The sequence below is a fragment of the Abramis brama genome (assembly GCF_963993115.1).
Source record: "Abramis brama genome assembly, chromosome: 20".
In the NCBI taxonomy this organism is placed as follows: Eukaryota; Metazoa; Chordata; class Actinopteri; order Cypriniformes; family Leuciscidae; genus Abramis; species Abramis brama.
In genome coordinates, this window is record NC_139982.1 from 11253025 (window position 1) to 11272191 (window position 19167).

The 19167-nt window shown below is 38.6% G+C and overlaps 1 protein-coding gene across 1 annotated transcript in view; it reads right to left on the reverse strand.

The window, feature by feature from the left end:
- The window catches only part of cpne8 (copine VIII), a 58374-nt gene that overhangs the window by 30792 nt on the left and 8415 nt on the right, over positions 1 to 19167 (reverse strand). Inside the window, exons 3-6 of the mRNA XM_084094700.1 lie at positions 10445 to 10491; positions 10256 to 10359; positions 3653 to 3692; positions 2406 to 2482 (exon numbers count right to left, since the gene is read on the reverse strand). Coding sequence (XP_083950826.1) covers positions 2406 to 2482; positions 3653 to 3692; positions 10256 to 10359; positions 10445 to 10491 — 268 coding nt within the window. The remainder of the gene's footprint in view (positions 1 to 2405; positions 2483 to 3652; positions 3693 to 10255; positions 10360 to 10444; positions 10492 to 19167) is intronic.

Consider the following 19167-nt stretch of genomic DNA (forward strand, 5'->3'; position numbering starts at 1 on the left):
GAACCACTTCAAACTACAATCAAGCAACTTTTTTAATGAACCTGATCGCTCATGTATGGCTTCGAGACATTCCCTTTCAGAAGAGACGTATGGCAAATAACATCATCAATAATTATATCATCTAAGTTACGCCCACTGTGGCAAAAAGACCGAGCGGCAGCATTTCAGTGTGTTGTAAAGTTTTTCTTGTTCGAAGCAGAGACCAGTGAGACAGTTGGGATCGCGTTCAACGGAAGTTATTCTTTATTGAGAACTCCGCTGTACGCGGCTGTAGAAACTTCCAACATGATCTAATCTAACATAACTTTACATGGTATCTTATAGGCATTTTAGGAGGAGGGACTTTTGGGGGTGGAGACAAATTCAAACAAAGCATGTAAATGAGTATACAGGTTAAGGTAACACCCTAGGACTGAGGGTCTAGCCAATCCTAATTCAATCAGCATAAGGCTCCAAGGGCCATTTGGGTCCGAAAGCCATTTGCAGAACAAAAGGTGAGATTCTCAGTGAATCATTCGTGTGCTAATCCCATCAGTTCTGAGTGATACTGGGACTCAAAGAGCCATTAAAGACAATGAGGAGAAAACAGGAAAGGCAACTTTGCTGAGCAGAATCATTATCTTACCCTTAAACACTAAATACAATATTCTTTACCGTGATGTTATGTAAGGAAGCATATTTGAAATAGATTCTTAAATTTGAATCCTTCAAGTGTGAATCTAAAACGGGAAAGAGCTTTGAGACTGACTGTATAAATAGACTTGACAAGAAATCTGAGGTATATTTTCACAGAAAAGTTGATATTTTATTATGTTTTTTTGGACATCACATGGATTACTTTAATTATGTCTTTAATGCCTTTCTGGGGCTTGAAAGTGGTAGTTGCGTAGCAGTCAATGGAGGGACGGAAATCTCTCAAGATCATTTGTGTTCCGAAGATGAACGTCATTTCTGGGTGAACTAACCCTTTAAAGGTCCCATATTGTACACCTTTCTGAAGTTTTATTTTAGGTTTTGATGTCCTTAAGAATATATATTTGCGGTATAAGTACCAAAAACCATCTCAATATATTTTTACAGCTTCTTTCTCAGGAGCTCTGCCAAGAACAGGCCGATTTTGGCCTGTCTACTTAATATTCATGAGCCTCTCTTCTGATTGGCCTGTTGTTTTCTGAGTGACCCACCATTGGTGGGGGCGGTGACTGAGTTGTTCTGACATCACATTTATACGGAAGTCACATTTTTATACGGCTGTGTGCATTTGTCTGTGGATTGACTGTTTTGAAACCTAGTTTCATAACCCCTAAACCTCAGTTATCATGAAATAAGCCAGGAAATTTCAGTTTTGACAATATGGGACCTTTAACATGTATGATCAAGAATGAAATGAATTCAGAGTTGCATGAGTAAACGCTTTTAAATGCATTTACAACTCCACTATACTGCACATGAATAAATGAGTGTTCAAAGAGGTCTGAATGAGTGAGTGAGTGCAGCTCTGCTTATATAACACTCTCAGATCAACATCACTTTATATTACCGCCCGATGTGTCGCCAAACAGCACACACACACACAATCCAAACACACATTATATACGGGGAAACATAAACATACTTCATGGCAGTTTGCATACGGGCAGCTGACAAATGGACTTGGACATGAACATCAAGATTTTAATGTTAATGTAATTTTTTTTTAATATATATTTGTATGGGAAAGTATATTTTAGATGTGAGTTTTGCCTTCACATGTTCATTTTAAAAAGTATTACACTCTCTGTAGTCTCCTAATTAATTTGAGTCCATGAAAAAGGTATTTTGTATGTAATTTGAAATGTGCTGTTTAGATTTTGATACTTATTCTGCTGTTTTGACACAGTCAGTTCCAGTCAAATAAGCGAAGCTTATTTAACGCTCATTAATGCTGAAAATCTCTCTTTTGTGGGGGCGTCACACCGCAGGACTGATTAAACGAACACAGAAGTAAATCCACATACGCATTACAAGTTTGATGATAAACAGAGCGATTCGGGCCCTTATTAACAGGGGAACAACTCTCTTCTCAAAGCATTCAAGCTACAATCCTGAATACAACATTTTAAAGGAGCCCCAAGAAAATTCAGTAGTAAATTCATTTGATTCTATATAATGGAGCTCCGTTCTAAAAACTTCCTCACATAATCGAAAAGCAACTGATGTGCAATGTTTTTAGGTTAATATGTAAATTCAGAGCGAGCCATTTTTGAAAACAGATTTTTTGTTCCATCCATTTTGTTGCAGTTTAGCTAGGAGACACAATATATATGCAGAAACGATTAATATGAAAATGTCCTTCTTTGAGGACAGTAAAATAAACTGAGATAGCAGTGTTTCAGAGAAGTGTGAAGCTCAAATGCAGGACTTACATGAGGGGTCTTTCCATACGACTTCCCAGAGATCCCACCACCTCTCCCAGAGTACAGTACATCTGGCCCAGGAAGTCCTGCAAACACACACACACACACACACACACACACAGTAGGAATGGGAGCTAAATTATAATTTCATGATTTTGGGCCGCTTGAGTCCAAGGTGCCTGATATCTCAGTACACAAAATCAACATGAAATCAAAATGGACCCTTATTTATCATGAAAAATAAGCTATTATAATAATTCTTACTATTACTTTATAATATTATAAAGCATTAGTTACATTAGTAGAAAAGAAAAGTTGTTTCAGGGGCAGAAATTTGAAGATTTTTATTTTATTTTATATATAATGTGGACAAATGAATCATTCACAATAAGATCAGGAATGTGTGTTAATAAGCTCCACTCAGAAATATGTCACAGAAATATGAAAGTCAAATGGGTTGTGAACTTGTTAAACCTGTAAGCTGGTATTTGTTCTCCAGTGGGAAATGGGAATGACATTTGACATTGAACATTCTCTCTATACATTTTTCCCATGCGGACATTTTAAAATGAATATTTCATATTCAATGTATTCAAACCTAAATAGACATAATTAAATAAAGTCTTTATTTTTTTGTTTGCATATTTTATCATAAGTTTACACAAAATGTAATAACTACCTGTATACCTGTGTGTGTGTGTGTGTGTGTGTGTGTGCGTGCGTGTGCGTGTGTGTGTGTGTGTGAAAATTGAAAGTCCTGGCACAGGAGTACATAAGTAAGGCATTTTAGATCGAATAAAAGTAAATACGGAGACAGTTTTAATTTGACTAATGTGGGGACTAATAAAGAAAAATAATAAATATGTTTCAATACTAATCAACACCCGTGACTTAAAAGTGCCTAAAAAACAAGTATATGGATGAAAATATGCTCTTATTTTAGATGGTTTAGAAGGTTTTGCAGATGGAAATGCAGGACAGAGAAAGCAGACGTTCGCAGAGAGAGCTGAGAGAGAGAGCATCTCTGAACATCAATCCCACAGGTGCACTCTGGGATATTGTGTGACCTGTGGTTCTGGCCCCAGAAAATGCTTGAATAAATCACAATAAAACCCCCATGATGAGGGTCAAACAAGCTGTCTATAGGGCCACACACATAAACGTAACACAAGAAGAAAATATAACAAGTTTTATAACACCCAACACAAACAGGCACACAAACAAACACAGTTTTACATTTACAAGAAAACACTTACATGTTTGGACAGGTTTTCACTCTTTGAGTCAAGGTCATACCTAGAAAACAAGGAAAACTCTGTGAATAACACTGAATGAAACACTTGTAGAGATTAAATGTGTCATTTCTGTGGCTCCCAACAGATGGAAGTCCTAAATCCAGAAATTAGTTAGCATCTTTTTTTGGTTAAATGCCGTAAAAAAGGTCTGTGTTTAACACAATTTCAAAATATTTTCATATTTTTTCTACAACATAAAATACATCAGTAATACCCCTCTTGATTGTATGTGTCTTGAATAAGGCGGTTGGCTTGAGAAACCAACAGAGGCTGTCAGGGACATTACACAGGTAAACTCATCTACTCACTAGTCTGCTTTACACTTTTCCGTTGTATTATACTCATGTAAACTCTTCTAACTTACATTTTCCAACTCGTAGTTAATAAAAAAGATGGTGATGTTGAAGTCATGCGACCCTGGTGTAGTTTAGCCTGGTGAGGACACACAACAGGAACGAGCGCAATCGGCAATGGAATGTGAGGAAACTTAAGTTGATGAGTTGATTCATGATGAGTTGATATCGTGTTTTAATATCCTCTCGTTCACAGAGATTTTTAGATGGATACCGAAACCTTTTTAGGTCGGGTAGAATCTGCGACCTCTGACCCAGTTTGTTTGCTGGCTTCCATGCCTGCAATACGCTGTGTTTTCTGCCAGCTGGCGACCTGTGGTGGCCAAATACTGCTGGGTAAACTGGCAACCAAAACAAAAACGGACATTCTGACACCGAACGCACATTTCAAAGTAAAATAACTGGCTGTAGAAGTGTTTTTCAGAGAAACGAGTATGTGAACTCCAAAAATATCTGCAAACCTATTATGGTATTTTTTATGCTTTACTACAGTCAAAACTGTATGTTACCCTGCACATAGAAACAATCATGTGTTAAAGTAGGATAAAATTGCTAAAATTACTATTTGATTAGGTTATTATTTTTGTTTTTGTCATGAAGAAATAAAAGAGGTCAACCCCACACGAATGTCAGCATTCTAAACCACAACATTTGCTTGCCAATTAAACAAACAACACTTGATTATGGCTTGTTTGTATGATATATAAAAATGCTATACAAAACAAGCACCTGCTGTTGTCCCAAGTGTTGTGTATATTTGGCCAAGATCATTCAAATAAAACAAAAGATAATGTGAGCATTTCACATCTTTGTTCATAATGCATGTAGCGTGAAGAACCATCAACTTTATTTCTTCTGAGCATGTGAATGTCCTATCTTAGAGTGCCTGTAAACACCATCTGCACACCTGAGGCCCTGTAATTGTATATATATAGGTCATCTTCACATGGCGCTTGTTATATTCAGCACCTTTAACTTCTGGCAGTTTTCTGTATGACCATATCGGCTAGTTTTCTGGAAATATAAATAAAAACACTGTAATTTTTAAATAACTAAACACTGTGTTGTGATGTCAAAGTTGATATTGTGCCTTTAGAAATTATCATATACTTGCATGTGTCATTATATTATTAACATTTTTCCAAGTTCAAATTTTTTGACCAGCGAATGTGTGTTTTTTTTCTGTCAGAACGGTTGCATCTGAGGCAGTAAGTGCATTGCATTACGCTTTCATGAACTTACAGGTTATAAAGTTTACTGTAGCTATATGGGCGCTCCATTTTTTTTGTCATTTGGCCAAAATCTCATGACATTAAATATGAAGTGCTATGCACAGGCTACTTAAGACAAAAGCTAGACTAAGACACGCTTCTCCGCTCCTCAAATACATACAACATTAGCCTTTATACAGTGTTTCTTGAGGAAAGAAAACGCGTACTTATTAAAAGAACCCGTTGTTTATTTACCCTTACATTGCAAACAAGCAGAGACGGTGCAACTCCAAACTGGTGCGGCACTTCTTTCACAATAGAGACGGGGCGGAGATGAGGTTTGATTGACAGATTCAATGGAGTTACGAGATTTAGTCACAAGCTCTTTTTAATGTTTCATTCGTTATACTTGCAAACCCCACAGACTGATGTAGAGGGTGACCAATAGTAATGATTTATCCGGCCCTGTCTGCAATAAACCAAAGCCAATGGGAAATCCTATTGGATTTTTTGTTGAGGGAACCAGGCTGCTGCTAACTTGTGAGTTGGCCTACAAAAATATGTCACAGCACTATATTGCAAAAATAACTCGATTTTTTTTTTCCGGAAGAAAACTGGTCCATAGAAATGTCATCACCTCAAATAGATAATATGGGTGATTCCAACACACTCTCATGGCAATTCAATGCTTTGTCAAATTGGTGGAGAATTTGCATAATCACAAGTATTCATTCCAAAAACTGCACACTTTACCTTTAAGTCATGTTTTTTACTGGTTGTTTTCTGTATGACACTGCTTCTGAATGAACACGAGCCAGTTGTTCACCGGCAGCTTAAATGAAGCCTCAGTGGGTGGCAAGCCTACATGTTTGAGGAAAAATCTGTCATGTTGGGATACATGTTATTTTCCTCTCAGCATGAATCTGCACTCTTGGCTGTCTCTCTCTTTGTCTGTCTGTCTTATTCTTCCTCCCGCTGTGCTAAATGAGCAGCGTCAGCACAATGTGCGGATATTTCCAGCCACGCAGGAGAGACTACTGAGATCGAGACATGCTTTTACCTGACCAACCATTCATGCTGAAATCTCCTGTCTCCTGTCATGTCAGTATACTACATGTTTTACTTTAGCTGTGCTGTGATGTTGTATGTGTGCTAACTTTGTGTCAAGAATCTACCACACACACATACTCAACACAGTCTGCAGGAGTATAGTTTTTGGCTTGTGCTGGCTATTGCTATGGATATCATCAATGCCAAGTACACTGAATGATTTGTCACCAACAAGTGTATTAAACAAGGGCGAAGTTTGAACATCTTGGCATGTTTTGGCGTCGGAATAGGAACAGCTCGTGCAAATCTTGGAGCGCGCTGGTTAACACACACACGGTACGGTGATTTGCACGCCACGAATGCACAATAAACCAGACTCCAGAAATATTGCGCTGATATTTGGTCCATTCAGTTTGGATGGGAACTTATAAAGCGCATATAAAAGCTCTGAAAGCGCAATGTATAAAATTAATTAATGGGGGGTTGTATGCCAGCCTCATCAGCCCTGTGAAGGCCTCAACGACACGACAGCCATCGGCACTGATCACTGAATGCTGCCTGGATCATAATCATACACTGTTCATTGGCCAGAGGAGAACTGGCCCTCGACTGAGCCTGGGTTCTCCCATGGTGTTTTTCTCCATTCTGTCTCCTGATGGAGTTTTGGTTCCTTGCCACTGTTGCCTTGGCTTTTGGCTTGCTAAGTTGGGGACATTTAATATTTAATATATCTGCAATACTTAAGGTGGACGATGACGCAGTTTTCCTCTAGAAACAAACTTTGTTGTATAAATGAGAGAGAGAGAGAGAGAGAGAGAGAGAGAGTATACACATGGGGGAGTATACCAAGGTGGCCCCCCATATGTATGCCACAAGCAAGAAAGACTCACTGTTCAGAGAGTCAAAGCTAGTCCACAGTCGAATCATTGGCAACCTCTAAGTTAATCTTGACTGTGCCGATGAACACCGCATCATGTAAAAAGACATTTTTCTTTCTAGCGCTGACAGAAAAAATACATGAGAAATACCATGAGACAGGAGAGACTCTCGGACATTGCAGTAGACTACTGAATATATTCATGTGGATTTGGATAAAACAGTGAATTGCTTTGATGCCATGCATGGTGGACGTCATTTAGCCCTTTACTGTGGCGTAGAGGACAGGCACACAGGGCCTAATAAATTATTATTATTATTAGCCTTCTTTTATTATTATATTAATATTACATTTCATTTGCCCCACAATAATTGTATAGGGGATCACCGCATAACAGACACTCTGCAAGGATAATAAAAGATTAATTAGATTTGCATGCTCTTCATTTCAAGAACAACTTGTTTAACACGAAACACTTATCTTCTAATTTTTTCACTATGGGCCACAAGAGAAATATCATAAAAATAAATTAGATTCATCTCTCATTGTCTCTTAGAGTATATGCGCCGTTAATGCTGTGTTAGATGCCAAAAGCTCGGTCAGTTTTCACTTTCTGTAGTGAATAATTGCCTGGGGTATGAGATTTCTTTGCCAGCATAACTCTAGTGCAGAGTTTGCACATTGCTTGTGTGATATCCACTGGCTTGCCTTCATGGTGACATGGCATTTTCCCTTTCGAGGGAACTCACGCTGTATCATAGTATTGACACTTTGGAAACCCCTCTGTGTGATTGTGTCTGAAGCATGTATGTAAAATCAGTCCAATGGTGAAACTGGACGTCACGGGCACGTGACGCCACAACAAGGAAGCATGAAAGCACATCCGGAATGCCTCGGCAAGCGCTCTGTGTTGAAAACTGTCAGTCTTATTTAGTATTGTCTGTCCCGATATTGTAACAGGATCACTAGACAAGTTATTATGGCCCCTGCCCTCGCTTTATTATGGGTGGGGATACACACAATTTGTGTGTTGTTTGTTTGGGAGCCTAGCACTTCTATCCCCGGCAAATGAGGAGTTGGTGGAGGAATAACTCGAGCCGTGTCTAAGCTGAACATCGATTGGCCAGCCGAGAAACAGGGCGCTCGTCCAAGAAGTCCCTGGAAAATCTGTCCCCAAAATCGTTACCCCCACTTTCTCGACCTCCGTAAGGATGTTTCGAGGTCATGGAATAAACTGTATTCATCCCATCTCTTCAGCCCTCAGGTCCACGTGTATTCTGATATCAGGGGGTTGAAAGAGTAAGGGGCGATGCCCAATGTAAAACAGATGCTAGCAAGGTATCTGTCCCCTAGCACGCCATCGTACCTGAAGGCCCCGGCGCTACCCACCAAGCCACTCAGAAAGCATATATGGCCGGTGCATGTCTGCACACCATGTCAATTCTGCAGGCATACCAGGCCGACCTGCTGAGAGACCTTGAAGAAGTCGAGGGAATGGGGCCCGATGCAGTTAAAGAGTTGCATTGGGCCAAGGATTTATCTCTCTGGGCCACCAAGGAGACGGCCAGAGCCATTGGCTGATCTATGGTTGCCCTGGTGGCCGCGGAGAGGCATCTCTGGCTTAACTTGTCGGATATTAAAAAGAAGCACAAAGCCTTTCTTTTTGACACTCAGCTCTTTCCTCATGGCCTCTTCGGAGATGCTATGAAAATGGTCATCGAGAGGTTTCAGGACCTCGAGATTTCAGAGCTCTACGGTTCCCTCCCCCCTCAGATAGCATGGGGGCCGAAGCCACCTAAGCAGAAGACGGATCTGAGGGCCGCCCTTCTGTCGCATCCAAGCAAGTGGATAGTCGAGGCTATCTCTGTTGCCTATGAGGTCTCTGGTCAGCCTTCACCTTTGGTAACCAGTCACCTTCAACTATATGTACCGTGTGTGAGTGTGTGTGTGTGTGTGTGTGTGTGTGTGTGTGTGTGTGTGTGTGTGTAGTTGGTCAGTCATGTAATCATCCCCCTGTCCTGATATTATCATATTCTGGAAGTGACATTTTAATGGATATGTCACATCCATCAGTGTTTGAGTGTGTGTACACCTGACAGTTTTACACCTGGTCCCTTCTCTGAGATCTGGGGCTCTATATGTGTGTATATATACTCACAAACGTCACTGCTGTTCTATTCAGCCTGTAAATCATGTATTATGTGCATCATGTGTCTCTAGATGATTTGTAAACATAATGTACTGTACATATGGAATGGATGTTTTAATTCTGTGTGGATGCTCTAATGGAGGATCTGCGGAGTGTTTTGACCACGTGCATGTGTGTGTGTGAGGGAGGTGAATAATGCATAAATGTAATTTCTGGGATACTGCTGTATAAAATGTGCTTCACTGAGCGGAAGCAAGCCAAAACCCTGCAGGCAGTATGTGTGTGTGCGTGTGTGTGTGTGTGTGTGTGTGTGTGTGTGAGATCATACAAAACTGCATTAAATGTCTGTTTTTAAATGTCTCTGGATGTCTAATTGTTTACAATGAACATGGAGATCAAATCTGTGCGCTCATGTTTTCAATTATTGACACACGAGTCAATTACGTGTTACTCAGTTTTTTAAATATGCATGGATTCATAAAAAAATAAAAAATAAAAATAAAAAAAACACAATGATCTTTTACACCCCTTCTATCATGGACAGATTTGCAATTTCTGAATTAAAATAAATTTTTGCTGTCATGTGCCCATAAAAGTTGTAGTCCCTCATGACTGTGTCAGTGTACCAGATTTTAACATTTTTGCAATGAGAAAGGTTTGATCAGTTTGTTTAGGCTTCATTATTTTCACAACAATTTTAATTATTACATTTAAGTTGGAGGTTACACCATTTGACATTTAGAGATACTTTTTTTTTTTTAAGTATATTTTCACAAAAAAAAGTGTATATATAAATAGCCCAGCAACTAGAAATGTATTCTCTTGATCGTTTTGGCCAATGAACATTAATCATGTCAAAAATGCATAATTTACCCAAACATATAATCTCAAACACAAACACATTTGCATGCTGATTATACTCACAGGTCAAAGCGTAAATTTTGTCTCTCTTCGAAGAAGTAATCTAGGATGAATTTGTGCACAAAGTCTGGATTCAGCGTGTTATCGATGACTTCTGTCCTGCCGAACTAAACAACAGAACAGCAAACAGCATCACATAACCAGCATGAATAAAAAGTAATGTTAAAAAATACAGGTCTGAAAATACAATACCTCTCTCCACTCTCTGTTCGCCACTGTCTGAGTGTACAGCACGCAAACTACACAGAAACAAAGGTAAAAGAAAAGATATATGAAAATTGCCTTGATGCGTTAAAATTCAACCTTGTTAGAGAGAAGAGTGAAAACAGCAGCCCTGGTTTGTTTGTTTTGGTTTGTCAATTCAGCAAATTAAGAACTCAAATATGCACAAAAGGCAACAAAAGATGTGTGGAGCTCTGGAGATATTATTGGCTCATTTGTCTTGCATGCAATGAGAAGAGCAGTGTCATTAACACACACACACACACACACACACAAACACACAAACACACACACACACACACACACACACACACACACACACACACAAACACACACACACACACACACACACACACACACAGGGCTTTCCATTGACATAATGACTTTTATACTGTACAAACTGTAGAAACTTGTATATCACATAACCCTAAACCAACCCATCACAGAGAACTTTCTGCATTTTTGCATTTTCAAAAAACTTAATTTCATATGATTTATAAGCTGTTTTCATGTCCTTTTTATTTGGTCCCCATAACATAGGGAATACCAGATACACACACACACACACGCATCCGTCTCCCAGGACAGATATGAGTACAGGTGGTCATAAAGTTACACTCTATAAACTCTACGAGGCTCTAGGGTCCAAACCCAATATAAAGGTGGAGATTATGCACGCTCGGCAGACGATGATGGTCTTTTTTTAATTAGGCATATTTTTAGACACAGTCTGACGCCAGGTATTGGCTCGTGTTTAGAGGAAGGGCCCCGGGCAGACAAACAGATGCTCAGAAACAGAATTATTTCAGCCGCCTGCCGTTGCTTGTGATATGAGTTGGCGAGACTTGTGAGCATGCGTGCGTGTGTGTGAGTGTGTGTGTGTGTGTGTGTGTGTGTGTGTGTGTGTGTGTGTGTGTGTGTGTGTGTGTGTGTGAAAGAGAGAGATAAATCTGCCTCAGCTGTCTAAATGCACTCAGAAACTCTTCTAACTTTCATTCTGTCAGCTGGGTGTTTAGACACATATGGCGACCTGGACAGTTTCCAAAAATACACACGCATGCACAATAACATGCACTGAAATGTACATATAGGACTATAGATGAGAGCACTGTCATAGATCTATTCTTTGTTGTCATAGAAACCTCCTTCACATATAAGTTGGGAGCAACCAGCCTCTGGGTCATTTTTGCCGCTAACACCATTCAAGTAGGGCTGTACGATATTGGAAAAAAATGACATTGCGCTATTTTGTTCTTCTGAAATATATACTGCGATATATATTCTGACTTGAATATTTAGAAAGAATAAATCATTCTAGAAAGATTGGGGTGATTTTGTAGGAGAGTGCATCTGCATAGAAAATAAACACATTGTAAGCATAGATAAATACAATAGAACAAACTAAGATATAAATATATAAACAGTGATTTATGTTTTTCAGATAAGTCAAACAGTATTCAGGTACATAAATTGAATAATCAAATGTAAAATAACACTATATAGTCTTCACTGTATAAATGAAATATAATGAATCTTTGTTAAAGCTACAAAAGTGATTTTCTCAATGTATTATGTTGTTTGATTAACAGTAATGACACAGACAGCAGGAGTATTAGGCTGCTGTCACTTTAAAGGGTTAGTTCACCCAAAAATGAAAATTCTGTCAGTAATTACTCTCCCTCATGTTGTTCCAACCATGTAAGTCTTTCGTTCTTCTTCGGATCACAAATTAAGATATTTTTGATGAAATCTGACAGCTTTCTCACTCCTCCATAGGCTTTCAGAGGGACCCAAACTCGCCGGCCCAGAATAGTTATTAAAAACATTGTTAAAATAGTCCAAGTGACTACAGTGGCTCTACATTAAGTTTATCATGCGACGACGATACTTTTTGTGCGGAAAAACAACAAAAATAACGACTTTATCCAACTATTAGTGATACAAGATGACGTCCCGACATTGCCGGAAGCTGTTTATAAGCAGAGGAAGACACGCGCTGTATGGAAGCTATTGAATTCAACACTTATTGTGATTTAGGTCTTGATGATGTCGGGACGTCATCTTGTACAGTAGATGGCGGTAATACTCCCAAGGAGTGAGCAGCCAGTAACAAGTAGTAGAAGAAGAACGCCGTAATCTCAGTTCTCGCGCATGCGTCCTGGCGCTCCCGTGAACTCTCGTCAGAGGCCCACATTGAAGAGCACTAATAGTTGGATAAAGTCGTTATTTTTGTTGTTTTTCCGCACAAAAAGTATTGTCGTCGCATGATAAACTTAATGTAGAGCCACTGTAGTCACTTGGACTATTTTAACGATGTTTTTAATAACTATTCTGGGCCGGCGAGTTTGGGTCCCTCTGAAAGCCTATGGAGGAGTGAGAAAGCTGTCAGATTTCATCAAAAATATCTTAATTTGTGATCCGAAGAAGAACGAAACACTTACATGGTTGGAACAACATGAGGGTGAGTAATTACTGACAGAATTTGCATTTTTGGGTGAACTAACCCTTTAAGACCGAATGCACAAAACCATATAATGATACGCATAATACAACTTTCTTTCTCCTTTACGTTGACGTAAGCCATAAGTGACTGTGTTTAGGACACTCACCGAGACGGGCATTATGACATGAATGTGTCCGTTTAAGCACAAATAGACACCGAAGAAAATGTACACAGAAAACACTGTGTCTTCTTGCGCAATAATGGTTTAAAATCACTTGAATGTTTCAAATGACAAGACCTAAAATCTGTGCAAATGATTTTTGTAAAATGTAAAATCTTGCCTAGGGCACCAACAGAGCCTGGACTGGTGCTGAAATTAATCTTGCAGCTCTACAATATCTCATTAATAGAAACACCGTCTCTTTTCAGGCTAGATATCATCATTAGACAGAGTTTATATTAAATCCAATTAAACATGGGCAATTTCAGATACGTAAACGCAGTTTTATCCACATTAAATTTTCTGTTATCACTTCTATTAAACTAACAGTTTCTGTTCAGGTTTTCGACTGAAATCTCGGATCATCCTGGTTAATTTACCTGAAGTGCTTTTGCTCTGATGATCGGTTCTGAGAGGACGTGCGCTGATGATTTCACCAAGTGCAAAATGTTCCTGGATCAACATCTTTGTTGATCCTGGAACAACATTCCAATCAACCAATCAGATCTGAGGGACAAGTTTACAGTTTATGTCAAGTTTAGGCTTACAACCAGTGTTAAGTTAAGGATAGGTTAGGGGTTGGGATTTTTGGACAGGAATGTTTTTCCAGGATCAACAAAACATGTTGACCCAGGAACGTGTCTAACTCGACAAAATCAGGACGTGCCGCAACGATAGAGAAGCATGTCCACTGGCTGCAACCTGCGTTTATTACGGCCAATCACAAAAGTCGATATTGCGCAACCAACCGTAGAATACTCCGCTGCATTTTTATTATATACTGAACTCGGATCGCTTTCGTAGGCTATTGAGTGAATAAAATATAGAAATCCCTTTCATTTTCCTCAAAAAATCTAACCAATTTGAACTGGAACGCCATCCCCTCTCAAAATTATAATGAGTTTTTCAAGCAACATGGATGAATGATTTCTTTTTTGTTGGGGTAAGAATTACGCACAAAGACAGTTTTCAGGGCCTTCATCATCACGATCATGATGAGCAGAAGAGCTGTAGGAGAGTCGTCTTATATGTGCTGAGTCTGAGCTGTGCTGACGTGATGGGGCCAGTCACGCAGCGCTACAGCTCCTCCCATCATACACCGGCCAAAAGACACTGGAATCCGGGACTCCAGGAGGCTAAATATAGCCTCATCGCTCAGTGTGTGTGTGTGTGTGTGGCCATCCACAGCACTTGATGTCATATTGCAGGCAGTATAATTTGTGTGTTTAGGGGAAGGACCATTTCTTGTTGCATTGATGTCTTAATCCAAGCTTACTTGTGTCATATGCTTTTCATAATAATAAGTCCCATTTGCATTAGGATCTCAAATAAGATCTCTTTAATATCCCAGGTATTTCTTCTGCACAGCAGTGACCGTGTTTGCATGTACATAATATTTCAATTAATATCCATATTCTGGCTAAGCCTTTATTCAAAAAAGCAGGTTAACATGTTTCACATGTTCCTTTAGCACAACAGCTTTAGCACATGATGCTAGCAAAACCAAGATCAAGGGTTTGATTCCCAAGCAACACACACACACACACGTGTAGTTTGAAAGCTCATCCTTTTCACTTGAAAAAAAATTGGGTCGCGGCATAATGACCATGGGAAAATGTGGGTCCCCATTGGTCAAACCAGTGCACTAACACAGATGGTCAACACATGCATGCACACTAGAAAGTGTTGGCTTTGGCCATGGTCTGCACTAACTCTTAGAAGTTATGTAAACATGAATATGTACTTTGTATGTACTTTAATTTCAGGTATCTCTTAAAGAGATAGTTCACCCAAAAAATGAAAATTCTGTCATAATTTTCTCACCCTCATGTTGTTCCAAACCTGTAAGAATATATTTCTTCTGCTGAACACAAAAGAAGATGTTTTGAAGTATGTGGGTAACCAAACAGTTGATGGACCCCATTGACTTCCATGGTCATTATGCCGCAACCCTTTTTTTTTTCTTTTTTTTTTCATTATACCTGCATGCAAATTTTTCCCAGCTAACACACAAAGTTATGTAATTTATTGGTACTTTTTGGTAATTTCATTACTTACTAATTGACAATGCAACTACAATGTTTCAGGCACTCCTTACTTAACCTAAGTCTGACAGACAGAGTCAATAGCTTTCATGCATGTCTTTCAAAATAAAAGTCTCGATTCAGAAAAAATAAAAACATGTTGTTGTTGTTTCTTTGACCCCACACTCCGCGACCCACCAGAGAAACACTGCGCTAAACGCTAAGAGTTTGCGTCAAGAGTGAAATATACTTTGAGCTTAATTTTCCAATCTAAAAAATTCCCCCGAATTTCTGACACCTCCAATCCAGGCTAATTGGAAAAACGAGAAAAATGTGGCGACATTTCTGCAAAATTATATTATGCTGCTTCTTGCATGTTTTGCTACAATTTCAAAGCAAAATGTCCAGTGAGTGACACTAAAAGCTTGTTCGGTTTTATCTAAAACAGATGAATGTTTTGGAAATTAAATGTCTGGTGAGTGGTGCTAAAAGTTTAATGCTCGTGTTTTTAAAAAAAAAGCACCTAAACTAAACTCTACCATAAACCCAACCAATAGTGTTAAAGCAAACATGAAGTAAAAACACATTTGCTGAAGCAACCATGCCATTTAAGCTTACTTCTACAAGCATCTGAGCTTTACAGCTTCTATCTGTCATGAGTGGCTGCACAATAGAAGTGCATGAAGATGAAGATATATCACTAAAGTCTTTAATTCAGAACTCACGGTACAAGAAACACAGGAAAAACAACCACAAAGCGTTTACGAGACAAGGCAAAGAACTGAACAGAACAGGGAGTGTAGATACACAGGAGATAGTGAGGTAATTAATGAGACAACATGTGAATGGGATAAACAATCAGACACACTGGGAAAACTGGCACTGAACACAGTGAAATATAACACTGATACTATCAAAATCTGCTAAGGGCTAATTAAACAAATCATGTAAAAATATACCATCTTTTATAGCACATTTCACACACACTTGGGATTTTAGCTTCACTTTCTCTGGCAGCACAAAAATCAAACAGCCTAAAATGTCTTGACACTGTCAATATAAAATTCGCTCTTCAGGCCTTTCACAACAAGAGTCAGTTGCTCAGAACATCAGGAGAAAGCATGAAGATATTAGAAAAGAGAATGACTGTGTCTTTCCTGCCCGTGTCCCGCAGAGCGATAGGCTATATGACACATCTTTGTCGGGAAATATAAAACAAATGGTTTTTTTAAATAATATGTAACTTTGTTATATTATTTAGGTTACCAAAATTTACAGATATCTTTTTTCGATGTTTTATAGGCTGTAGTGTTGGTGTTTCACTGACGGAAGTGCTAAAATAAACACACGCGTCTGTTACAAAATGGAGGTTTAAGTTTAAATAAAAAAAACTAATTAATTCCCTTATATAGAATAAAACAAATAATAGGCTAAATAGAACAAGGTATTGTTAGGCTTGCTTGCACAATTAGCACAGTTCACATTTCAATAAACGTGACGTCACAGTAAAATCTCACATTTGAGTTTCAACAAGCTCCTATATTTCGCAGTAGATTCATTTAGATTGATAATAACGGGTAAAAGGGCTAATACATTTTGTTTCTTTGAATCTATTTTCCACAATGTTTCTATTTTCCACAATGCTTAACCCAAAATACAAGCTCAGGCATGCGCTTTTGTCCATACAAGATCATGCAGTTGTGCGCTGAGACAGAGAATACTCCAGTTGCAGGAACACTTTAGTAGGCCAAGAAGAAGCAAATATATTTATTAAGTATAGCGAGATTGGGTTCCTTCAACTGTCCATCATATTAAAAACGGCTAGGCTATATAAGATAATTGTAAAAAAAGAGTTTTGTATTTCGCCAGATTTTATAGTGTAAACATATTCAAGCGAGAGTGCTAACCGCTTCGAGGGGGATGCCAGGTGTGCGAAAAAAACAACAATAAAAAAACGAATAGTATTGGAATCCCCAAATTGAACATCGAATACCAACCCATCCAACGAATATTGGAATATTTGGGTTCAGCCCTAGTAACGGTTATGCATCTTGGCTGACCATTTGTGATCGGTTCACCGAAAACACATCTTCATACCAGGTGGAAACAGGCTTTCTCTCGCTCGCTCGATTTCTGGGAAATTGTCTATAATTTGCAGGCGTCGGGGAGCCGTTATCAATATACGGGACACTCCCAGACCTTTTGAGAGAGGTGGGATGTCTGCATATATACTCAACGTGTGTTATGTATTTTGTACGTTATCGTCTCTGACAGCATGTTGAAGCCGCTCAGGCCGCCATTTTCTCCCTCTTCACGGAAAGCGACGATGGAGTAAAATCATCCGGTAGTTTGGGTTTTCCAGGAAATGCGTGAACTCGCTGGACCTCTGCTTCTCGTAATTACTACCGTGTATTGAGCATGTTATTTTTTGATCGATGTTGTGATATTCAAATGATGTAGTTTTGAAAACAGATGGTTCGTAAGGTAATATATTTTTATTTCTTAGCCAGCAAGTACTTAGTGCAGTGAAATTTAGTCAATGTTTTCATTTCTAATATTCCAACCGACAGCCAGCATAAGTTTTTGACGGACGTGAAAACATGCGTAAGGTGAACTGTTTGATTTTTGGGTGATTATAAAACGTGCTGATCAAAGGCGTTCGAAATGTTTATTTCATGGCTTAAATAAATTACATGTTACTCAGAAACTCAAAAATGTTATATTCAGCTGTCGCAAACGAGTTGACTTAAGAAAGTCAAGTTCATTTCTTTACCAGAAAAGGAGTGGTTTTGATGCACAAAGTTGTTTTTATTGTATCTTATAACAAAAATCTTTTATTTAAACTTGAAAACTTGGTCATGTTGTAAATAATAGTGAAAAAATCACTTTTTAAAACGAGCAAGCCAAGATGTTGGAATTGTAGCTACTTCTAGTGTTCATTTGAGCTGGAGACAGCAGTTGAAATGTATGTAAAGTATATTACAGTATGTTTGGAGTAATGCAAAAATGTAGGCAGAGGTCAATTTTTCTAGTTTTTTTTTCTTAAATAACTGGTTAGACCACAAGGTGGCCACACTGTCCTGGCTCACTGTTTCTCATTCGAAAAAGAAACGGAAGAGACGTAACAACACAAAACCACTGGAGACCAAAACAACAATAGACTATAGATACAGTAGATACAATAGATACAGTAGAGGCCTACCTGCAACTACAATGACATTTGTATTGGTCAAAACGTCTACAAAGAGAAAAATCTAACTTGCTATTGCATATGTGTGTAACGTGTTTGTTTGTCTGTCTGTGTCTTGTCATTTGACCCAGTTTCTAGTTTGTTCCTTTGATTGTTGTATTCAGTTCACCTGGTGTTTTTTAATTCTCATTAGTTCCCTTTGTTTAATCTATGCATTTAAACCCTGAGTTCTCCCTTGGTCTCTGTTCGTCTTCGTTTACGAATGCGTGTGGTTGTGTTCCTCCGTGTTCTCCTAGTATTTATCATTAAAGTCTGTTCCAGTGTATTCTCCATCGTCGTGTGATTGATTATTACAGCCAACACATGACAATGTGTCAATCACGTGTGTTCACACACACATTATAAACTTTGAAAGAAAAAGTGTTTGGCTTTCACGTCAAATTTAAAGTATACTTTGTGCTTAATGTTCCAAACTCAAAATGTTCCCAAAACTTCAAAGACCTCAGTACAGCTAGAGCTCAGACAGACATAGGGCTTAGCCAATCAAAAGAGAGGTCATTTGCATATAGAAGTCTTAAAGGCACAAAAAAAAAAAAAAAAAAAAACAGTGTTTAATACGAATAGTCAGAGAGAGAATGGAAAATGGTCATGAAAAAAAAAAAACTAAATTAAGTCTGTTATTATATATTGACTTCCAGGGATATAATGTTGCAAAGGTGTGACTCCTTTAAAGGAAGGAAGAAAAGTTGTGTACTTCGCAAACAATCAAATACTTGGCCCAATTTCAAGATGAAAATAGAATTTTCTTAGCAGAAA